Below are 26,288 nucleotides of genomic sequence, written 5' to 3' on the forward strand. Positions count from 1 at the left end.
CATTTACAGCTGAATGTAGACAACACAGATAAATGCTGACCTTACAGTATATTCAAAGTTATTCTTACAATCCTAGAGCTACTAGTATACAGTATATAGCAATAGAAAACGCACAAGCATATCTTTGATTTTGTTTAAAGATTATCCACGGCACCCGCTTCACAAAGTCATTCTTTTTCTTGCTGAATATAATATACGGGTTATTATGTATAACTATACATCAATACTAGACAACACTGAGATGCACAAAGCAGTGAAAACTGCTCTCTATGGCCCCATATAATTGAAAGGAGCCTTGTTTTCATGCAGAGCTGTCATAGATTTTGGTGAAAGAGCCTGGATGGAAAGAGCCTCATGGAGACTAGAAATGAAGCTCTCAAAGAGTTATCACTACATAATAGAATAATCAGAATTCTATCCTTAGAATAAGGTATGGACAAAACAGCAATAACCGAATGACCTTGAAATACAAAGACAAATGCACAGCTGATGTAGGCCAATATTTATTTCCGATTAGACTTAAAAATTATTCTAGTCATATATATATATATATATATATATATATATATATATATATATATATATATATATATATATATAGATATTTCAATATTTATACATATTAGTAAATAAATTCCTACAAAGCACTACTTTGTACAGTGAAAAAAATATTATTTTGCATGTACATTCAATAGCGCATTTTAAATAAAACAGTATTTAATAAAAGGGTACAGTTCAAATACAGAGCTATAGAAGCAGCCAAATGTAAACCACATTCTTTGTTTTAGGTATAAGCAAATTGAAACTCTTTTCTTAGCAAAATTACTATTTGGAGAACATGAGTTATGTACCAGGTATGCCCTATAACTATTTTAAGAATTAAATTATACATCACACTACAAAAATATTATTCCGAAATAAAAATAACTTGTGGCAAAACACAAAACAACCTCTAATTGTTTAGCATTTGTAACTCGAAAAGCTTTGTGAATAAGTATAAATGTGTAAATTGTACAAGACTAAAAGTTAATGTAATTAAAAACTATGGAGCTCATTCAATTAGCCTTGAGCTCTGTTATTACAGGTTACTGTGGTTCAAAAACCTGCTGCCATGACTTTCTGCTATTCAATTAGCAATCATTCTGGAAATTCATTAACTTATGATTAGCGTTCCAAAAACTGGATGTCACTTGCCACAAACCATTATATCAGCAGCTGTGGCGATTAGCTAAGGCTCCTAGTTCATTAGCCAAGATGTAATCCAGAATGCGTATAAACACACCTCTGCCTGCATGGATCATCTTGGTTACATTAATCCAACTGCCGGACATTAGCTCTGTGCCTTCTGATGTCACAAGATGGACTTTTTACCTATTGTTTTGTATTATTTTTAACCTGAGATTTAGTTTTTCTACTGTATTAGCTGTAGGTTTTATTTTATAATATTTTGAATATTATTACTCACATTGGTCACATATCAATGAACAGAATCATGTGACCACAGCTCACGGGTATAAATATGGAGTCCTGTGATATGAAACACACACCTGGAAGAAGGACACTTTTTCCAAAAAGCATCAGTGCATTTGGTACCCTTTTTGGGACCCTCAACTACCAGACTGGATGTAACATCCTGGTAGAGAAACGCACTTGTTTCCCACCAGACTATCCCAGGATATCCAGACTCTCTATATCCGCATTTCTGTGATGCTTAACTTCTCTACTAAGCTGGGGAACTCTTTCATGAATTTTATGTTTGCTTTAATCTTCGTGTATGTGTGTATATATATATATATATATGTGTGTGCGCGCGTGTGTTGTGGTGCTCAGACACCTAGTAATTTGTGATGCACGATCGGTGTGTTACATTTTCTGTGTTCAGCTTCACATGTACCTTTCTACTGGGGTTTGAATTCAAATAGTGGCCTCGTTATCATCCAGCACCATCTTATAAAGAATTTAGAAAGAAACCTTTAAATGCGCAGGTCTCACTGTATCTAGGGGAGTGTAACAGCTGCATGGTTTGCACTTGCATTACATCTCAGAGTTACACTACTGTGCTTTTCCTAGTTTGTATTTCTTGTATGGAATGGTACTAAGGTGTAGACCTTGAAAACTTCCATTTGGATTCACCTCATATATATCCTGTATTGGAGGATGGTATATCACTACATAGAAAAAGAAACCTTTATGTGCACGATCACCACCTGTTTTAGGTGAGTAAAACAGCCGAGTGTTCTAAATATCAGAATAGTACTCACAGAATTGACAAGAGAAAGAGAAACATATTCTAGAACACTTTATTGGCCTATCCCTTGTATTTCGTGTGTCATTGTATATGAGGATTAGTGTGCTTCAGGAGAGGACTAAGCGGCTGATTTTAGGTTACAAATATATTATCTTGGGTTTCAATGGGAGTTAATGTAGATTTTAGTTAAAAGCCTATGGCAAATCCCGCAGATAATGGGATTCTCCCCTTAGAAGTTTTTAAATAGTCAAATCTGGCCAATAAAGACATGCAATTTTGAAGTGATTTTCTACAAAAAGATAAATAATGGATGAAATGATGTGGGACAGGTATGTGGGTGTGTTGTTTAGATGAGATATAAGATTTTCATCATGCTGCTGGCAGTAAAGGCCCCCATACATCAGCAAACAGAAGACAACAATTGAAGAATTTGAAGATTTGTTGCCCGATTTTAGGATTTCCCAATCTAGCAATCTGCACACATACATTACGGATCTTTTTCAGCAAATACAGATCTGCCAATCTTAAAAGGACCATCATTTTACTAGAAACGGTCTGCAAATCTGTTGATTGTCACCATACACTAGCAATTTACAGCCCCAATCGATTTGTGAAATCCAACATTTTGACAACCTGATTTCCCAATTCCAATCACTTTTTGGTTGAGATCAGCGATCTGTGAAGTCCATACATTGCACATTTTTTTTACACAATCATCTGCAAACGCAGAATTGCCACAATTGATTGCCGATGTATGGGGGCCTTTGAATGTCTTTCAACTATTTATTTTCAAGGTGGCTTAAAAGAAAATCCCACATTCATTAGAAGCCTGAATTTGCTGAAAAACAAAGCCCTGAATACTTTTGCTTGGCCACTTTAATGTGGCTCAGGATGACTTTTCCTACATGTAAATCCATGCAGACTTACCGCACAACCTCCGCAATAAACATTTTGTGATTGAGTAGCAAAGGTACTATAATGTAACCCATGGTTAAATCTCCTTATAACGTGGCTAATTGAATTGGACCCCTACGTCTGAATTACATCCCCCCTCACACACACAAAAAACATGAAGCAATATTGCTATTAAATTAAACTACTCTATGAGACCAAGTATTTTACCTTTTTACCATGAAGAACTATGCAGTGTATAGTAATTTTCCCAGGTGGTTTTCCTTTAACTCCTTGTCCCTTTTCAAAACAGCACTAAGGGGAAGAATGGTACTTCAAAAAAGTGTCTCAACTTCAAGCATTTAAGCTATAAGGGAGTTCATGATGAGAATAACTTTATCTTTGGAGTTTCCGACTGACTTGCTCTGACTCACAGTGGTGAACAGAATGGCTGAGGAATGGAAAAGGTGGAACAGGGAATTGGCTGAAAAGATGGGTGCAGCAAATCCTCTCTACTCTTTATATCATACGTCATGTGACGGTGTAGAGTTCCTGCTAGGCTTCTTTCATGGGGCGTCGCGGCCTGCCCCTTTTTTTAAAAGTCAAAATGCACCCTTTCTAGCGCCTTGCTGGGATCGCCACGCTGACAGGCTCCAGAGCGGTCTCAGCTCACTCCGACTGTCAGCTCCTTTCGGCTCCATTACTCCCCTGGCGAGTGAATACACACATCTATCCTCAGTAAGCTACAAGTCGCACATCTATCCTCAGTAAGCTACACATCTATCCTCAGTAAGCTACAACGCGGAAGCTCAGTGAGACTTGGTAGCGCCGAGCGTCTTTTCACCTTCAAATGCGTCTTATTCGCACAGTGATGCGAATAGATAGCACAGGCAGTTTCTGCTGATTAAAATTATATGCGACATGCCTATATTCTGTGTTCTACTGCAGGTGTATCTGCATGCTAAACACTACGTTACAGTGTTCAGTCGCTGACACTATTACATAGCGTTTCACATGCAGATACACTCACAGTTGCACACAGAACATAGGCATTTCATTTTAATCAGCAGAAGCTGCTTGTGCTATTTATTCAGATCGCTGTGCGAATAAGACACATTTGAAGGTAAAAAGTCACATAAGATGCTCGGCACTACCAAGCCATGCCAAGGCATGGCGCGACTAGTAGGGCTGTTTAATGCGCAAGGAGGCTAGATGTATGAGGACCCATCTGTAGATGCCATCTATGCACACTGCGGGAGAGCTTGAGGGCAGCCCAGCATCTCGGTGAGTAATGGGCACGCTCCCTACAATGATAAAAAAGGGTCGGGTCTCAATGACGGCCCCTTTTCAAGTGACCACAATCCTTTTTCAGACACGTCCTGCAGCTAAGTGCCCCTATCTGGGAGCCATCCTGCCCCCTCCCTGTAAGGAACACTACTGTGGTTGCCATTGTATGATATTTACAAAATAGAAAATGAACGGCAACATGAAGAAAAACATCAAGAAGATTCAATGACACTCAGAAGGATGTTAGGTAAATAAACATTGATATTTTTGCTTATACCCCATAGAGGTGAGCACAAAAATAAAGTTTTACATGGAGTATTACTCCAGAACTGCATGCAGCCGCTCCAATGACTCATATGTGTACTCCACCAATACCCAGAGATGTGTGTTTTTTGTTTTTTACTTTTTATAATCTTTAGATGGGATTGCAACTTTAAGGAATTTAAAAAAAGGACACAAGAAAAGAACTAAGCCCTCAAATGCCCAGTATGTGTTATGTGAAAAATAAGTTAGACCATTCACTGTTGGGGCATGGCCCTCCCAAATCTACAGTCAGGTGCATAAATATTGGGACATTGACAGAATTTTCATATTTTGGCCTCTATTCACCACCACAATGGCTTTGAAATGAAACAAACAAGATGTGCTTTAACTGCAGACTTTCAGATTTAATTTGAGGGTAATTACATCCAAATCAGGTGAACAGTGTAGGAATTACAACGTTTTCTATATGTGCCTCCCATTTTTTTAAGGGGCCAAAGTAATGGGACTATCAACTCAAAAGCTATTTCATGGACAGGTTCCCTCATTATTTCATTATCAATTAAGCAGGTAAAAGGTCTGGAGTTGATTCTAGGTGTGACATTTGCATTTGGAATCAGTTGCTGTCAACTCTCAATATGAGATCCAAAGAGCTGTCACTATCAGTGAAGCAAGCCATCATTAGGCTGAAAAATCAAAACAAACCCATCAGAGAGATAGCAAAAACATTAGGTGTGGCCAAATCAACTGTTTGGAACATTCTTAAAAAGAAAGAACGCACTGGAGAGCTCAGCAACACCAAAAGACCCGGAAGACCACGGAAAACAACTGTGGTGGATGACAGAAGAATTATTTCCCTGGTGAAGAAAAGCCCCTTCACAACAGTTGGCCAAATCAAAAACACTCTCCAGGAGGTAGGTGCATATGCATCAAAGTCAACAATCAAGAGAAGACTTCACAAGAGTGAATATAGAGGGTTCACCACAAGATGTAAACCATTGGTGAGCCTCAAAAACAGGAAGAACAGATTAGAGTTTGCCAAACAACATCTAAAAAAGCCATTACAATTCTGGAACAACATCCTATGAACAGATGAGACAAAGAACAACTTGTAGAAAAGAAAATATGCAGCGCTGATAATAGATGCAGTTTAATATAAATATAAAAACAATACAATCATAGAAATAAAAACATATCAAAATGTATTTTTGTGTGGTAATATTGTGGATCCACTGAGATAGTAGATGGAGGTCCAAATAACAACCTCATAAAGCATGCATAATATCCTATAGGCACTATTGCTGCAGCAATATACTGGATGGGCACTGATGTAATGTCTCGCAAGGTAACTTGGGATATAGTTGTAAATCCAACAATGGGAAAAATTTTACCAGCTTATGTCCAGATGAAACGAGGGTCCCAAAATTAGCGATGGTATCACACCGGCGAACATCCAACGCACGGAAAGACCTCTGAAAGATTGATGCTGGAACCAGGGATGGCGTCCCAAGTTGAGAAAACTCCAATGCAGTTCCTGAATAGTGTCCAAATGATGAGTGCCTGATAGGAAGAACCACCAACGCGTTTCACTACCACCTGGTAGCTTTTTCAAGGTGTCTCTATGGCTGGTATACAGCCCTCTTATACTGCTTTTCATTAGGCTCAATCGTCCTCAGGTGGATCCAATTAATTATATAAAAAAACTACTTAGTAGTCAAAATTTAAATAAAGAAACAGACGATACAGACAACAGGAGGCAGACATTGACATACATTAATTCAAATAGTTAAACTTACTGTTTAAAATACACTACAATATTCGATCTAAAATTCACCACAGATGTTTTCTGTATTTGTAGGTAATTATTGCTCATGATCCAAAACATACCACCTCATCAGTGAAGAATCTTGGTGGTAGTGTCATGGTGTGGGCATGTATGGCTGCCAATGGAACTGGTTCCCTTGTATTTATTGATAATGTGACTGCTGACAAAAGCAGCAGAATGAATTCAGAAGTGTTTCGGGCAATATTATATGCTCATATTCAGTCAAATGCTTCAGAACTCATTGAACAGCGCTTCACTGTGCAGATGGACAATGAACCGAAGCATACTGCAAAAGCAACCAAAGAGTTTTTTAAGGCTAAAAAGTGGAATGTTATGCAATGGCCAAGTCAATCCCCTGACCTGAATCCGATTGAGCATGCATTTCACATGATGAAGACAAAACTGAAGGGAAATGCCCCAAGAACAAGCAGGAACTGAAGACATTTGCAGTAGAGGCCTGGCAGAGCATCACCAGGGATGTAACCCAGCGTCTGGTGATGTCTATGCGTTCCAGACTTCAGGATGTAATTGCCTGCAAAGGATTTGCAACAAAATATTAAAAAGTGAAAGTTAGATTTAGGTTTGTTTAGTTTGTCCCATTAGTTTTGGCCCCTTAAAAAGTGGAAGGCACATATAGAAACCATTGTAATTCCTACTCCGTTCACCTGATTTGGATGTAATTACCCTCAAATTAATTCTGAAAGTCTGCAGTTAAAGCACATCTTGTTTGTTTCATTTCAAAGCCATTGTGGTGGTGAATAGAGGCCAAAATCTGAAAAATCTGTCAATGTCCCAATATTTATGCACCTGACTGTATATTTTCTACATTACGGTCTTTTTTTTTTTTTTTACTCAATTTGAATAATACTCTGCACATGAAAACACTTTATACAGTAGGAGCCCAGTGATTTTAAAAGCTAAAACACTAACATGTGGCAGGTAAAGGTGGTTCCCTGACACATGGCGGGAAAACTCCTTCACTCTTAACATGTTTTATTGAGAGGATTATCACACAATTAAACACAGTGGTAATGTATACTAGCATTTGTAAAACCTTTAAAAAATATAGGGAAACCCTCATCCTATTAGATTTCATTTAACAAATATAAATTAAAAATAAATAAAGCAGAATTTATTTAAAATTAAAAATACGATTCTTACATACAATTTTTCCAGCATAGCATTTTCTTTTCAGGAGGATTAGGAACCATAAATAGAGAATGGTATGTTTGTACATGTAGATCAAGCTATTACAGAATTAAAAAGCAATGATTTGGTAGATCAGTGTTGTTTCTTGAAATAAATCAATACATCATGAAGCCCTATATAACTACAAGAAAGGTATTAGTCACAGATGGCTGGGCCACTGTGCATACTTAAGGCCCCCATACACTAAGATTTTACACACTATATGCACGATTTTGATCGATCACAATGATCAATCGTGCATATTGTGTGTGTTTTGGCATGCTGTACGACGGCGATACGCGTCCACGGCATCGTAGATCTTATGAAAAAAACCATAAGATCTGCGATCCGTCATGCTGTTAAATAGGTAAACGAAGCATCTTGTAAGATGCATCGTTTACCATTCACAGCAGCATGCGATGCATCGGGCTGAATTTGAAAACGTACCGAGGTGTCGTACGTTTTCAAATCGTGTATGGCTGGCATTACATTAATAGCAGGTTATGAATAAGGGCTAATTCACACATGCATAAAAAATACATACTTTATAAATATAAATGTACTATGCGTGAATGGGTTAACACATTATAACCTGTATGCACAATTTTAAATTGGGAATGGTAAGTTTTCAAACCCTACCTTTACAAGGCCTTGAAATAACCACATTTACAGAAATATAATGTGTATATAAGCATAATAAAAAAAAAAAAAAGTAAAACAATGTTGACTTGTCATAACAATGGATTTTATTTCTCAAAGTGCAATTTTTTTTAATTGTGTTATATGCACATACAAGAGCTTTAAACGTATTTTTAAAATGCTAATTGCCACTCAGTGTTTTTCATTTTCCATCATGTTCCTCAATTTTCAAGTCACATTATGATGTTCATTTCCCATTCACAAACAAATATGCACTGCATAATAAAACATTAATAGCAATTATATTTTAAATTATTATCGACAGATTATTATTCAATTTTCTTTTAGAGATAAAAATGGGGTTGTTGGCTGGATCAAGTTTGATCAGAACAACTGAAAAATTGTCTAAAAGGTATTAAGCAATTTTGCTTGCAAACATTACCAAAGATAAACACTACTGTAATTCCTGTCTGGCAAGCAGTATACAAAAGACCTTCATCTATAAAGTTTAGACCCTATGGGGTATATTTATCAAAGTTCGATTTTACATTCGATTTGATGAAATACCAGCATGCGGAGCATTAAGAGCCCGCTGGTACCTGTAGTTCACCTGTAAATAAATGTTTAAATAAATAAAGACAATACACACACACCATGACAGTATAGGTTTAATACATACACACACACACACACACACACACATTCACCTACATTACCTGGACCGGTACCTCCTGAATGTCGGGCTCAGAGGCGGCTTTTACCTTTGTAGTGCCGTGTCTGAGTGTTCATTGGCTGAGAGAGGTCAGCCCCCGCCTCTCTCAGCCAATGAACGGCTCCCACCATTGAAGTCAATAGTGAGAACCGCAGGCTAACCTTTAGTAAATCTCCAAATGCAAAATTTAAAGAAAATCGACTGTGAAAATCACACACTAGTATATACACCCCTGTATGTGGTACCATCGGCAGATTCTACTTTGAGAGAAACAGAATAAATATCTTGTTTGCCACACACATGGGTGCCAAAAGAGCCTAACACTGTGCCCCTATGACTGAACAGCCAGATCACAGGAACCTGTTCATGCTGCTGGAACATGACCGCACACAAAGGCCAGTAACAGTCATTGGCAAGCACATTTGCTAAAATGCCAAAATTTATCCTATACATCAAATTTGACATGTTTTTTTCAGGGCACTCATGCTGCGATATTACACCAAATGGCGAATATTGTCAATGACATTGCAGAGCATAGGACCAGCATAAGTTACATTTATATGATAGAATAATTTACCTGACATTAATCATGTGTTAATTCCACAGAAAGCCATTTGTACCGAGATAGGGAGAACATATGGTAACTGTCGTGCCGTATTCACAACATACATTAAGCAGTAAGTGATTTGTGTGACAATCCCCCAACGATGCAATGAAAACAAAATGGCTGGAGATTACTTCATAAGACCCATAACACTGAACACTTTTCTGTAGAAACTAATTAAAATGAACAGAGCCAATTATAAACAGAAGCCAGATTTTACATAAAATGACCCAGATAATCTAAGTACAATATACGTGCTATTTAGTAGTGTTAGCATTTAAGGTGCTGGTCAGTCTGAATGCACTAATGTGGCTATGTTGGAACCTGAAGGTGACTATGTTATCATGTTCTTTGATAAAAGGTTGCTACAGGAGGAACAAGGGTTTTATAAAACACAGGAACAAGCAAAACTTATTTCAGATCTTTAGTTAGCTTATAGTGGGCCAAGCAGCTCCCCAGCCACAAGCACACAGCAGCGAATACTAACTTGTTACAGCAACTGACAGTTGGCTGCATTTTCCCTAGGGAGTCAGATCACACTGTGCAGAGCAGAGATCCATTACACACTCCTAATTACCCCACTGAACTTTATCTCTCTGCTTTCAATACAAGGGCAATGAATCTTTGTTTCTGGGATTAAGGGACACTGCCATATAGACTGCTGTGCTTAAATTGGAAACACCTTTCAGAACATAATCAGCCAACAGAAAACTGCTGTGCCCATGCTTTCTGTGCCACAAACAGAGAAAAATAAATAATAAAATACATAAATCCTATCCATCATCATATAAGGTGTGTAAAAACCTTGTCCAAAGCTTTCTTAGGAAAACACTTAACGATGTGTACCCAGCCCAACATCTGCAGCGTAGGGACCCGGCATCGCACACACATATGGTAGCATGGCCCTCGCTAACGACATTCCCCGTCGGCCCTGCATGTAGCGACATAGCAGGTACACATTAGACGATATGCCAGATATGTTGGCCCGATCCGCCAGATCAGACAACATATCGTCTAGTGTGTACCCAGCACAAGTGTTTCATGAGTAGCTGAGGAACGATTTGATACACTGATATATTTCAAAGTTTAGGAATTTTTACCTAAATAAATATTTGACACTTTAAATAAAAAATATATATTTGGCTTTGTCAATATTTAATATTGATGACGTCACAACATATGTGGACGCTACTCAGGCCTAAAGGAGGGCAAACTATTTTTTTTAGCCATTTCACATGGCCTTTCTCATGGGATTTGGCTGTGTTGGAATACATATATTTACTTAAGACAGGCGGAAGGGAGCTATAATTCACAAAAAAAAAAAATACAAATACATTCTTTACATAGTACTAATAGTAATGGTTTTGTTAAGCATGCTTACATGGCAAAGGTAATTCAAATGGGTTGGGTACGGGATCCAAGCAGTCGGGACGCCCGACGGTCAAGATCACGACAAAATATGCTAATCAGGTTTTAATAAAATTTCAAATTAACAAACAGAACACAGAGTAATGTATTACAGAGTATGCTTATTGTCCATGTTACTCTAAAAAGATAAACTGACACAAACATTTTTTTTTTTAAGAAAGCCATCTCTTGAAAATGGTGTGTGAGTGTACACTATGGGCCTAATTCAGACCCGCTCGCGAGTGCTGAGCGCCCGCAAGCGGGTCGATGTTGGCCTAGTGAGCATGCGCGCGATGGAGGCGGCTCCGTCGTGCGCATGCGCGAGACCCGGACAGCGACGGGCAGTCGCTCCGCGTCTCGCTACAAAGGGGGCGTGCTGTCGATGGTGAGTGACAGCACGTCCCCTTTGGTGGGCATGCCGGGGGCGTGGCTGCTCAGACGGAGGCGTTCCCATGGGAACGCCTACCGTCTGGGGCCGGCCCCACTGACATCACATGTGATGTCAGTGGGAGTGCTCTCGGCTCTGATAGAGCCGAAAGCACTCCAGGGCTTGCGGCAACGAGACCCTACCACAAGGGTCTCGTCGCAAGCCCGATGGTCGCAATGGTCTTGACCATCGCGACCATCTTCCTGGCCGCTCGCTATAGCTGTGGGTGGTCACCCACAGCTATACGAGCGGCAAGGAGGCCGCTCTAAACATGAAGACGGACGGCCATGATTCAGAGCGAGCGCTCTGTCAGGGCGTCCGGCTCTGAATCAGGGCCTATGTTCTGTTCTACCCTAGTTCCTATACAAAGACTTAGGGGGCTCACAAATGCATTTTGTGTCTTTTCCACTGGCAAAGTGGCACCATTTTCAATTGCGCATGTGCGACCATGCCGATAAATATTAAGCTGGGTACACAGACAAAATGATCGGGCCAGCATATCGTCCAGATCGGCCAGTGTGTACCCATTATAAACGACCTTGTGTGCTCCCGCAGGGTCATTCATTGCATCGATAGATCGAGCATACATGCAGCTCAATCTGTCAATGTGATGAACAACCCCATGCATTTGGATGCAGCTTCTGAAAAACATATCGTGAGGTCGTTCACGAGATCGTTGACGATATGTCATCCATCGCATCGTGGATCGGCCAGTAACACACGTTGTCTAATGTGTACCCTGCATAATTCTTGTGACCATTGTACCGGGACAGGGATTGGAACGGACATGTATGAGCAGCCAAAGTATGGTATGGATGTGTTTTCACACACAAGCTGTCCCATACTGGACACCAAACAGACACATTACTATGAAGATGACAATTGGCGGCAGCTTCTAATCCCTCCCATTTAGGCTGCTACTTCAGTAATAATGCTGTTGCGATCTAGTCTCAGAATTACATTGATATTAGCAAATTTGTCTGCAGCAATAAAACATAGTTGCATTTGATCTTTTATAGGTGAAGGTGACAAATGTATGCATTGATATGAACTTTAAAAAAAATAATAATTTTGTCTTGCTGTCTTGTTCTAACTTTAACATGAACACAACTTTGTTATTAGTAACAATGTGCAACCATACACTATTGTGCATGTCCTGTACTATAAGCACTACTAATGGAATGGGTATGATTTACCGCCGGACCCATGCCCGGCGGATCAAATCCCGACAGCGGCAGCCCGACAAGGATGAATCCCGATCGTCCCCAGGTAAGTATTCAATTCACTAACCTATTCTACCCCCTAACCGTCCTTTAGGGGTGCTTAACCCTAACCTTCTTCCTCCCAGTGTCTAACCCTAATCCCCCCTCTAAGTGCCTAAACCTAACCTCCCCTTCCCTGCCGCCTAAACCTAAGTCCCCCGGGGGGGTGCCTAACCCCAAGTCCCCCCCGACAAACTAAACCTAACCCCCCCCCCCCCGCGGCTATCCGCGGTCAGCGTCTGGATGCCGGGCGCCGGTCTCCCGGCGTCGGTAAAATGACAGGCGTCTTGATTTAGACACCTGTCATTTAACCCTCGCCGGGATTAAGCAGTCGGGAAGCCGGCTGTCGGGATTAGGTCCACCGGCTTCCCGACTGCATACCCTACTAATACCACTGTGAGCTTTGTCTTTTTCATAAACATGGTGCACATATTCTGTTCTCCTGAGGAGCATTATTGTACCCTTGCCCAGGAGTAAAGTGTATTGCCACCTTTTCCAAAGCACTTTTTCTGCTTGCGATTTAAAAGCAATAACTGTCCAGCTCTACATGAGCCCCTGAAGATCAGAATGTACTTATCCAATCAAGAGATATCTGTAACTGAGCTATCTGCATATTACCATTGCAGAGTACTGGGGAAACTTTTAACTTTTTTTTTTTTCTTGCTTAAATTAACCCTTCCCTTACAAACACAAGTGGTGGGCCAATAGATTGATACACAGAATGGAAGTTGCTCACTCTTTTGAGAAGAAAGACGAGGTCAGTTGCTGGAGGGAATGGCGATACTTGTTTTGTCATTTGGAAGTTTGTTGAGGTGCCTTAAGGTGAGTTGGCTCTCAAGTTAGTAACACATGAATAAAGGACTCATATTAAACATAGCCTTTGACAAACAACTAGGCCCATTGAGTCTGCCTCTTTTTTTTAACCATTTGGTAACCTCAAACCTATATGAACCTTAGTAAGGATATATTTTTATGCCTATCCCAAGCATGTTTAAATAGTTCTACTGTCTGGGGCTATTATTATTCAGTGTAGGACCACCGGAGAAGAGATGCCTTGACGTGGCTAGTATCTGCATATGTCTGCAAATGTGTGTAACTGAATTGATGCGACTGCCGACCTCGCCGACGGGTTGTCATATACACACTAGACTAGGGGTGGGCAATAAGCGGCCCCCCAGATGTTGTAAAATTACACATCCCAGCATGCCCTGTCACAGTTTTGCTATTTGGTCATGCTAAAAATGTTGCAATGCATACTGGGATTAGTAGTTCAACAACAGTTTGAGGGCCACTTATTGGCCACCACTGCACTAGACGATCCAGTGCTTGAAATGTCAGCCCATGCCTCATCCCGCTGCATGGGGTCGTCATTCGCATCGTCAGGTTGAGCTGCATGTATGGACGAGCTGAGGATGCGGCTGACTACCCCACGTGAGAGCGCAAAAGCCGACATAGTGGGTACATACTACACAATTTGGACAATATCGTCAGAGAAATCATATAGTGTGTACCAGACTTGAGTCCCCGGAATTGCATTATGTAGTATGCCTCATTTGCTGGCCAATTGCATAGTGCTGGGGGAATTTTTGTTTTCTTGCCAGGGATAAAAAAAAAAAAGAAGGACACAGGTGACTATACACTCAGCAGTTGGGCTGAAATATGTATGAGCTGTGAACCGCACCACAGCTGTGACAGGATCACTGCACCACTTGGCTAGATCTATCAATTCACATTCTGGCCAAGTGGATGTCTGGTCTGATAGGGTATGGTCTGGTTGTAGCCTGTGGTCATTTTCTCACAGAAATTATAAACAGAATGACAATTATCTGATCAGATAATGCAGGGTATGCTGAGCAAACACCAGTCTACTCCAGCAACAATATCATGTAGTGTCAGACTAGCAAAAAAGTTAACACTGTGGGTCCCAGAGGAGGGAACCCAGACTTTTACCTGGATGTAAAGCTTTGGCATTCTACTAAGTTTTGTAGGCACATATATATTTCCAAATAAAATGCCCATACAACAACAGGACTGCTATTTATATCAAGGCATATTCCTTGCATTAATACATAGGCACATTTAGCTTTTAAAAGGTGTAAACCTCTACATTAGGTCTTTTAAGGTACAAAAGGGGGGTATCCACTACACGATTAAGTGGAACGATTGAACGATCACGATCGTTTGATCGTTCAATCGTTTGCAAAAGTGTCTAAAACGACCAGCGATGCGCGTGCCCGCTTGTCTTTTAGACATCTATGATCTCTCCAACATGCTGGTCAACCTGACGATATCGTCAGGTTCAGCATGTTTCCAGATGACTGATGACCCTGTACTGAACGTCTGCTCGTTCAGTACAGGCTCATCACACAACTGACAAATGACTGCACGATTACAATGTGGTAATCGTGCAGTCGTTTTCCGATCTGGTAGTGGATACCCCCCTTAAAACTCAGAACAAGAGCAGAATAAAAAAAACTCAGTATAATCAAACAGCTCAGTGGAATTGCTGTAGAAGATTATTATTTTAAGACAGTAAATATCGTGCCAGCTTCCAGCGCAGGGCAAAGTATCTTTTTCTTGCAAAAACGACGAATACTTCAATTACAAAGCAGAAGCTTTCCATTTATTATAGAAATGCCTTGCAAATTATATGCTGCATAAAATGAAAGCAATGAAAAGTGACTGCAAATAATAAATTATAATAATTTATTAGAAGAATATTCTAATAAAAGCATGTCTGGCAGCAAGACTTCCTTTTATTTAATCAGCCTTGTATGTTGGACTACCCATTGAACGCTATAGAGTGCAAAATTGCTTTATCAAGGATAAGCACACAGCAAAACAATGGAGAGCAAAAACCTACAGTAAACTGCAGCAGTGCGGCTCATGTGGGATGAATAAGCACAGGTCTTTGTAAGGCAGCACCCCCAAAAGCTGGCCCTGATGCAAAACAAGGTGATCAATAAAATATGTTGCATTGCTGAGTGTCAGAAACAGGGGGATAGCATCATAAAGAAGCCTTACATTATGGCACACACTTACAAGCAGGTATTTGAACATAAACTTTGTTACTGGGGGGTTGTGCCTAATGTCAGCAACCATGCTGTTGGGGGAGGCTATAAAAAAATGTCTAAAACACTACCAGCTTGAATGTTCTACTGTCACCCAAAACTAATTTACTAGGGTTTTACAGATGTATCCACATAAACCTATCCTCAAATCGCACAAAAACCACCATTTAGCATACCTAGGACTTTGCTAAACACTAATCCTATCTAGCACACTACAAGTAAACTAAAGGGGGTGATTCAATTGTTTTCCCTGCTGGCCGTTACTAGTGGGCGCCTGATGGAGCAATTCAGTTGTTGCTCCGTTCTGTTGCAAATGTCGCTTGCACACACATCTGCTCACATCCTCGAGGCGGCAAGCAGAAATGTGTAAAAACTCCATCGCTTCGGCGCCCAAATCAGGACTTTAGACAGGTTTAGCCATTTTATGCGATAATTAATGAGCACCCAAAAAACAAAATAATTGTTTTGTTGGGCACCCATTAGTTAGAGCGCAAAAAGAACAATTGAGTTGCCCTATAAGAGGAAAAAGTGTGGAAAAACTGGGAAGTGTAGCAACACTGGGGAAAAAAAAAGTACACAATCTACGGTAAAAAGGCAAAAGACATTTCTGATACGCCATCCATCATTATGCTTAATCTGCAACTTTATACCAATTCCTTTGCAACAAAAATACTAATCATAAGTACCTAGTACAGAATTAGAGGGCATAAGTACAGTACACAACAGTTATCCATTGCGCAAGTACAACGTAGAGATCAAACCATAGAGCAACATCATAGTAGGTGAGAGACAGGTTGCACAAGACTACAAATACATAAGCTGCCCATACACGGTGCGATGTACCGTGTAGGCAGACATATCGTGCAGTCAGCGCTGGCAATCGTGCAGTCCCCGCAGACCACACGATATGCCGGCTCCCCCCTCCTTCACCTGAATGGGATCATACATCGCATCCCAGATCAGATGGTTCTGCAGGAAGACCTGGGGATGCGATGTACGATCCCGCGGGAGCGCGCAACACGATATCAGGTATATACACGGCACAATATAGCACCTATATCGTGCCGATCCTTCGGATTTGCACGTATATCATGCTGTGTATGGGGGCCTATAGATCACAATTACAAGTAGGCAAAATAGATGGATCCAGTGTTAACCAAATGCCTATTAGCAGAAGAATGCAGCCTAAGACATGGAATACAGGCATGACAGACATGAACATAACAGTTATGCAGCATAAGATGAAAGGGTGAAGCTTGAATAAAATGCATACAGAGACAATTTACAGTAGCATCGACAGGGACACGCAATGAAGATGGAGAGAGGAATGATGCGAGACAAATGTAGGCACCGTTTGTGTGAGCTTACATTCTAAAGGGAGGGGGTAAAGAGTTAAGAAGAGCCAGTGCGATAACAAGCCAGTTGGGAAGGGGGCGGGAGAGGTGGCCATCACAATTAAAACAGTACATGTATGAGTGTGACATGCAGTGAGAAGTAACAGAGTTAAATCTAACAGAAAAACAAACCAGGCAGTTTGTCAAGAAAATGTCTGGCCCAGAATGGTGCAGAGGTTTATATTGGGCATTGGCCATGGGTAGTGTAAGTAGCAAGTGCTCTGCTAGTATGGAGCATTGCTGGCTTGTTTGGTGTAAGGAGAAAAGTCCTTGATGGTATGGAGAAGGGACTTTGCTGGGTGGTGCGAATTGCAGGCAGCATAATGGCTCCTGCCTCATTATTGAATGGAGACAATGATAGCTGGGCCTGAATGTGGAAAAACCTGGTTATTGAGGGTCTTAATAGTGTCCCTGTTGAAGCCTCAGTGTCAAGAATGAGTGCATCGGAGCTCATCCAGAACACGACCACCTACTCCCAGCTCTGTACAATGGCTGCAGCACTCAAAGCTGTAGGCTTTGAGTCAAGCAGAAGATGCTTCAGGCTATCCTCTATATTTAAACAAGGAGGAACTATGCTGGTTAACTGAAGACTGTTCCCAAAACTCAAGATGAACAGTGCTATCAGTAATGTGTGCTGTGCAGAGAGATCAAGCAATGCTGGGAGCTCCCAGGATGTACCCTGGGCATCTGTAGTGGAGCCTGGTGTATATCACAAATTGCCATCTGTGCGGTGGGCTGTTGATGGGAAGGATGCCTGAATCGTGGATCAGGTAGCTGTGCAGACATAGGCCATGTGATAAGTCTCCGAAACTGGAAACTTTCTGGGAACACAGGCAGGACGGCCCCGCACCGCCCCCCCCAAGTGCTTCTATCTTTCAATTAGGCAAAGGTTTGTGGGATCACTGTGCAGTATCACAGGACCCATTCTGCACATAAGCGGATTGGGTTCTGTGCAAGCGCAGCGTACAAAATAATGTACTTTTTTTTTATTACATAAATTGCATATAATTAAGTTTAACATAAATTACAAATCAGAAATTTATACAAAATATTAAAACATGACAAACTTCTGGGTATTACAGAGTTCCACCCATTATGGGCCCAATAGTTTAAGAAATGTTGGTTCAATGGAAAGCAAAGAACAAGAAAGATCTAAAAAATCACAATAGGAAAGGATAAGTATTAGCATTCCAATGGTCTCATCAGTGAGGTCAGGGAGGTAAGCAGGAAATGTTTACGAGATAGAGACAACATGCTTCCTTAAACATAGAGTTAAGATTTCATCATCACTGAATAATGGAAGGTTGGGATACAAAGGGGCTAATTCAGAGGTGCACACAAGTGGATGGAACTAAATGTGGGTATTTGCCATATGCCAAATTGCAAGCATCTAAGCAGTAGCACCACCTCTATCTATAGACTTGTATGAATCGCTATTATCAGCACGCATTTAAACCAGCCTTATACACAGAGTATGAGATCAGTCTGAAAACAGGCAGACCTCTGTGTGCACACACCTCACCATAGCCCGCAACTCCTCAATATGCAAATACCCAACTGCCATCGAGTTACACACATTCAGCAGCAAGTGTAGATGAGACAGAAATATGTACAACTGGAATCACCTGTATGTGTGTGCACTCAGCTACAGAGCATGTACTGCTCTGAAAAAATAAATAATCGCAAGGTCTACAATACAAAGTAGCGTGCAATGTTGAATGACCCCAAAATGCTCAGTTTTGGAAAGAGAGAGTGATGACATCAGGAAGGAAACAGTTGAGATATTAACTGATGCAAGTCATTTCATCGGAGCAGAGTTCACGCGAAGAGATCTGAAATTTGGTATCTTCAGCATACTAAACCTTCTGATTGCATTTTCAGGGGAACAAGTATTAAGAGACAAGAGATGGGGGGGTCAGCAGTTAACCTGGAGGCACCATATGAGCTGGAAGGAGGAAGAACCTGCAAGGGAGACACCAAAGGAAAGGCCTGTGGTTTGTACTGTATCAAACACTTCAACATAGAGCGGAAGTTAAACTACATAGTTTCATTTTGGGAGTGTAGTACATTACAGTTATTAAATGTAGTATCAAATTTGTGATTTTAACCAATGCAGTTACTGCAATAGGCCTTAGCGAGATAGCAATGAATTATTCCCCTTTTCCATTAACCTCAAAATCCCACGTGAGTGCGTATCAACCCGGGATTTTTGTGAGTGGAAATGGGTCACCCGGGTCCAGTATCCCAGGTATCAAACCTGGTAGCTAGCAGGGTTTTACCCGGGAAGGACCCAGGTAGGGCTCAGTGAAAATGGGTATCCCGGGCCATCCGACCCAGGTCCCGTTTCCAGCATGGGGAGATCGGCGCTTAGAGATGATGTCAACTCCAAGCGCCACCTGAAGATTTTCACTGCACACTGGTGCAGTGTGAACGGCGCTGACACGGGAATAATCCGAGTCAGTGTCAGTGTGACAGAGGCAGTCTTGGGTCTGACCCAGTTTGGAACCATCGGGAAGATGTATGAACTGCCGAAGTGGTATCAGCGCATATTATGTGCGTTGATGCCACTTCTCCCCCCTGAATTATTGAGGAGCTGTGCAGTAAATGACAGGGGCGCTATTTGCGCTTCTATCTACAAGACAGTAGCACTGATAAGCTGGACAATGAATTAATGGCCAGTTCGCCTGACCGTTCTGACAGCTGCAGCTATCGATATTGACAGCTGCAGCTGGCGTTGCCCAACTATGACAGCACTGTCTCTGCTGCAGTGGCTGCCTGCTCAGGGGGCTGCACATGGGATCTTGCAATGCTTGAGAGATCCCGCGCATGCCCAGTTGAGCTGGCCGGGAGTGAGACACAGCGCAACAGCACTAGCGAGAAGCACCGGAGGGGGGAGTTTTCACTCCGCCACTCCGGCAGATGAGATGTTGTAACATCTCATTGTTAGTGCTTCCTCTCCGTAAAGAGGCGAAGCAGGAAGAGTTATAGCAGCACGATCTGTGCAGCTATAATACATCTCCCATGCATTAGACCCAAGACTTTAATGTAAAAGTTGTATTACTTTTCAGCAAATATGTTCAAAATACTGATTGCGAACATTAGGCAAAAATTAATGGCGTTTTAAAACTACGTCCATGACACTACCTGTCCTGTGTTAACAAATTCGTGAACTCAGCTTAAAAAGATAAAAATAAAGGATCACTGACCATATGCAAAACAGTTCACTATAACTTACTGTAATTTTTGCAAATGGATGACAGACAATATAGAATAAGCAATGTACCTCAGGCAGACCAGTGGACAACTAATAGCAGAGTGAGATTGAGCGCTTGGTCATGAATCACCATAGTTATTGAGAACAATATTTCCTACCAGCAACAAAAGGCATTAATAAATAATCAATTAAGCAAATGATCACTAGATCCAAGCACACATCTTGTGACATTCAGAAGTATGTCTGAAAGGGCCTAAGCAATCAGGGGCCGTACAGACGGTGTAATGGTTAGCATTACTGCTTCACAGCACTGGGCCTACCTGTGTGGAGTTTGTATATTCTCCCTGTGCTTGCGTGGGTTTCCTCCGGGTGCTCTGGTTTCCTCCCACACTCCAAAAATATACTGGTAGGTTAATTGGCTCCCCACAAAAATGTAACCCTAGTGTGTATGTGTGTGCGTAGGGAATATAAATTCCACTGGGGCGGGGATTGATGTGAATGGGCAAATATGGGCGGAATATATGTGCTCTATATTAGAAACTGACAACAAATAATCAATAAAAAACAAATATAGAAATAAGAATTCCTCTGAGCCATTACTTGCAGCCCCAGCTCTTTTCTGCTTGATTGCCATATGTTTATTATAGCTTGTAACATTTATTTAAAAAGCCTACAGATAGGTGTTGCTTTCATTAATTTCTTATTACTTACTGACTTATGCTGGGTACATACTTGGGGATATAACACTCGTACTATCGACAATATATATATCATAAATGCATCAGAAGGTGTGTACACCTGATGTCTGTGAACGTCGTTCACAGACATATCAGGTCGGCCCTGCAACACAGCGAAGCTGAGCAAGCAAATTTAAATCCCTGCCCAGTTGTGATGTCAGCCCAGACACATTGAGCAGCCAATTGTTAAGTGTGTATAGCTTACCAATCGACCACTCTGACAGCGGGTCGGTCAAAGTGTGTACACAGCATAAAGGTTAGAAGGCCTCCTAATGTGGCCCCCAAATAAGGTTGCCTATCACAGTACTATAAACAGACAGACCACTGACCAAAGGGGAAAACAGACCCAACCATTACAGAGAATCAGTATAAAGGATTTTATTTGTGGAAAATGCATTAAATATTTGCATTTATACGCATGAACATGACACCGAATTAACTATTTTTACATTGTCACTTTAATGTTTAAATCCTACTTCCTGCCAGGCCAGAACAGGTAGACCACTCTAATGGCCGTGAGGGGAAACTATGGAAGGCAAGCGTGTGATGCTCTGGGCAATGTTCTGCTTGGAAACCTTAGGTCCTGCCATTCTCGGGTACACACTAGAAGTTAGGTCGTCTGATCCGGCCGGATCGGGTGACATATCGGGCACATAGTCTAGTGTGTACCTGCTATGTCGCTGACAATGTGAGCTCCTGCAAGTTGTAAGCGACATCGCCCGTCGCACCTGCATGCAGGTCTGACGGGTAACATTGTTAGCGAGGGCCATGCTGCCGTCGCTTTGTTCGCTGCTGGCATTGACAAGTATGTACGCACTTGCCGATGCGGGCACCCTACCGGGTCCCATCGTTATCGAGGTCGGTACACCTACCTAAACAATGTTGCAGACCAAGTACACACCTTCATAGTAACAGTATTCTCTGATGGCAGTGGCCTCATTAAGCAGTATAATGCGCCCGGCCACACTGCAAAAATTGTGAAGGAATGATTTAATGGTTTGAGGAACATGACAAAGAGTTCAAGGTGTTGGCCTCCAAATTTCACAGATCTCAATCTGATCAAGCATCTGTGGGATATATATATATATAGAATTTCTGCTAGGCTGCTTCAGCGGGGCGCCGCGCCCTGCCCTATTTCTGACAGAGAACACCCTGCATTCCAGCACGGCGCCCCGCTGAAACAGCCCGCTGGTTCTGTCCTCCACCTGCGGGCCGCAGTGGTGGGGAAAACGGTAGAGCAGCACTCACCGCCAGTGAATGGATGCCGGGCGCTTGGGACTGCCCGTCATGTCCGTAAGTGCCAGGCACGCCCCCAAGAGTGACGAAAATGGGACGCGACATGAAGACATGCCCCATTTTCATTGGCCACGCCCCCTATTTGGGGTGCCCTTGCTCTAGGTCTGGCGCCCTGCCTGCCACCGGATCGGACCTAGAGTGAAAATATATATATTATATATATACACACACATTTAACTTTTTTATTCTTTTTAAAAACTTTGATGAAAATTCTGTGAATGTTAAGCACAGAAAAATATTTTGCCTCTTCGACAACGTGATTGGCAATACTATACCTTTTAAATGCCTCTGATGAATTTCTTTCACATTCTCCAGGCTGTAAGAGTTTTTGAACTGAAGGGTCATTTAATTTGTCCTCATATCCTGGCATCAGACCTCCTTGACTAATCTGATCAACTAGTGTCCTGATGAAGTTTCCCACACATAGAGTATCAAAGTCTTGGGCCCTGCAAAAGTGGAAAGCCAAAACCTGGAGGTGTAAGCCTCTTTGTAAACCTGCAGGTGAACTTGGCCATAACAATTCTGTACAAAGAGCTGTCTTTCCACTCCCAGGGCCCCCAACAAACAGTAAACCCCATGCTGTTCCTTTGCCAGTGCTACCTCCATTGCTGCCGGAGTTTGCCACTAGTGACAGTTTGGTTGCTGTAGTTATGTTGCAGTTTACTTTTTCCTGCAAACAGTGCTGGAGCTTGTGGAAGATCCATTCCCTGCAGTAAAACGGTTTTCCCTGCAGCAAACTCGTCTGAGCCATTGTAGCTACTGATTGTGAATTTGAGCGCTCATACAAACTTGTGTTACTTCAACATTTAAAACCAAATAAAGCTTGGGGCAAAAGATAGAACTGAATTCCAGTAGTGACATATCCCAAACAAGAAAGGGCGGAGGAATGCAGGGTGAATTCAATGGTTCCAGTAAATGTCAATCTCCAGGTGCAGCATGTTCAATATTTTGCATGCATTTGTCCCCATTTTACAATTAAGCACTTAAAAGACCCAGTTCATAAGTGGAATGGTAATATTTTGCCTACATCCAAGAGTAATACTTTTCAGATGGTTCAGAAAGTCAAGTCCTCTCATCACTGCATCTGGTTTTCATAGGACTGCACATTCTTTCACTACAAGCAGGAGACAATACATCTGGAGAAATGAAGGAAGGGGGAGAACGGGAAAGCAACCGTTAGTATGCACCAAAACAACTTAATCCTCATGTGATACACTTCATTTGAATAATACAGCATTTGAATAACTTTATTTAAAAAGGAGAAAAGGACAGACATTTCAATTGGCATGCACAACTATGAGTTTTAGTTTGTAAATCCAAGTACTACATAAAAGTCAACATAACAATACATATGTATCTACAACCCAGTCAAATGTTTTAAATAATGATAATAAATATATTTAATGTTGCATGCATTTACTTTTTCTAACTAAAAAAGTTAACGTGTTTATTATATACAAGCGGTTTACCTCTGTATCTCAGAATAAATAACATTTGGAATTATAAAATACAAGATATGAATATTGTTCTGTATAGATATCCCAAATAAAAAGTTTGACTTTGTATTTGCTCTAAACGTAGATACAGAACAATGGGAGCCATATGATTTTATACTTCACATGAACACAATTTTAGATTTTAGCATTATTTAACACTTCTGTTCCACTTCAATTTCCGTTTTCACGAAGAAGTATATAAATAGCACAGAAGATCAGAGTTCACCATATAGTAACACAATATATAGCTGTACAGGGCAAGAAAGAACAATACAGATATATCCTAGCACAGCTGGTTGTCCTCACAGGGAAAGACTCCCATATACAGTAGTATACCTTGCAGATAACTAATAATTAAAGAGCATATTTTCCAAATACATTGTCACTCATTTAGGTTATTGTGCTTCCAGCGGATCAAACGCACAACTAGAAATAAAGTAAAACACTTGAACTGATCATCCTGCAATTACAGTAGATCATCATGATGAACACTATTAAAGCTTAGAAAATTTTAGCAAACAATGGAAGGACCATAATTACCTACAGCTGTATTTTATATCTGTTCAGGCTCCAGACAGTGATGTTTTATCATCAACTTTTATTTATAAAGCACCAAAAAGTGTATAGATAGAAAACAGTAGCATGGTAACAGCATAAATACCATACACAATGGGAGACCAAAGCACAAGTACCAAACATTAATATCACACCACAGGATGAAGCTAGCAGGCGCATACATTGACGAGTCGTGGGTGGGAAACAATTCAATACTCAGTGATCCTGTACCCAGAGTATGGATGAGCAAATAAATTTAAAGTTTCTGAAAGGGAGAAGGATACAAGGAAGCAGAGCACTGGTCACATGGTGTGTACAAGGAAAGAGTAAGAGGGTGGAGGGCTCTGCCCGAAGGAGATTACATACTAAGGGATCCATAATGGGTGCAGGGTGTTCGGAGTATATGGTTCCCCCAACAGGGGGGCCCACATCGCCCACCCTGCACCCATTACAGCAACTTATCGCCTGCTGCTGCTAGCACCATAATTTCATCAACATCTTCAGAAATATGTTTCTAAAGTAATCACCAGAGATATTGCACTGGCGCCATATTTACGAATATAATGGCAGATTATTGTGCAAGTGCAGAAGACTCTAGCACAGAGACAGAGTCCTTCTGACAATCTGCACGTGTGACTGCAACATTTTTTTTTTTTCAGGGAGGAGGAAGCTCACCAAACTCTGCGCACAAGCCCCATCTACTGTAAACACAACCATGTTCAAAATGCAGGCATGATCTATGGATTAGACTACATGCAGGTACAAAGCCATCCATAAACACAAGCCCTAATAAAGTGTGAGTGTGTGTCACACTTCTTGAGCCAACACAGTAAGAGATATTTACAACTGGAACTGACTATTCTGCAAACCTCTTATAGAGACACAGCAAATTTGTATGTAAAGAGATTCAGAATTACTAATGAGGTCTACAAATGTGTTGTAATGCCCCAATACCCTGTTCTGCAGATGGCGGTGTCGGGGAAGCCCAATATGTTGGAAATCCTCGATTTGCCAATCCCGACCAAAAAATTATCGGGATCAGCAAGTCGGAGATTTTTAACATGAAGTTTTTCCCGATATGCCGATGGATCTATCATCAATGTCCGCAGATCTGCATTTTTGAACGCAGAGTGGTGGATCGAATTGGCAGAACGGAGAATCAAGGCCATAGGTCACATTAGGCAAACCATTACAGACATTTGTATGATAAGTTTAATAGTAAATCTCACTAAACTGCAATATACTTAAATGGAATAAATAAGTACAGGCACTTGTCATTGGGCTCGATTCAATTGAACGCAAATTAAATAGCGCCGGGAGGGAGCTATTCAATTCAGCGCGCTGTTAGGTCGGAGAATGCCCGTTCTCCCGCCCCTCGCGCCTTAAACAGGGTGTTTAGCCACGAGAATGGGCATTCTCCGACTAAACTGCCTGGCACGATGCTGTTTCTGCGCCGCTAAGAGCAGGAAAACAGAATTGCGCCTGTACTTTTGCCGGATTTCTGCTTGCACCCCTGGAGGGGTTCGAGAAGAAATCCTTAACAGCAGGGCGCTCACTCCCGGCGCTTTTTAATTTGCATTCAGTTGAATCGAGCCCATTGTTGGAATCAATTAGAACAAAAAAAATCTTCTACAAAGAATACATATTCTAAAGGCGCACATCTACTAGGCAATGGGATAACGACAGTACGATTACAACATTGTACGATTAGTCGTTCAGTGTAGGCACTCTCCCTCATCACCGAACATGGTCAATCTGTCGTTATCGGCAGATT

At 41.3% G+C, this 26,288-nt stretch overlaps 1 protein-coding gene across 1 annotated transcript in view; it reads right to left on the bottom strand.

Moving 5' to 3' along the window:
* Positions 1 to 26,288, bottom strand: part of ANKRD50 (ankyrin repeat domain 50) — a 58,783-nt gene that overhangs the window by 26,746 nt on the left and 5,749 nt on the right. Inside the window, exon 2 of the mRNA XM_088452288.1 lies at positions 22,739 to 23,599. Coding sequence (XP_088308414.1) covers positions 22,739 to 23,214 — 476 coding nt within the window. The 5' untranslated portion in view covers positions 23,215 to 23,599. The remainder of the gene's footprint in view (positions 1 to 22,738; positions 23,600 to 26,288) is intronic.

The sequence above is a fragment of the Taudactylus pleione genome, unplaced genomic scaffold, assembly GCF_031769625.1.
Source record: "Taudactylus pleione unplaced genomic scaffold, aTauple2 ptg000036l, whole genome shotgun sequence".
NCBI classification, from domain to species: Eukaryota; Metazoa; Chordata; class Amphibia; order Anura; family Myobatrachidae; genus Taudactylus; species Taudactylus pleione.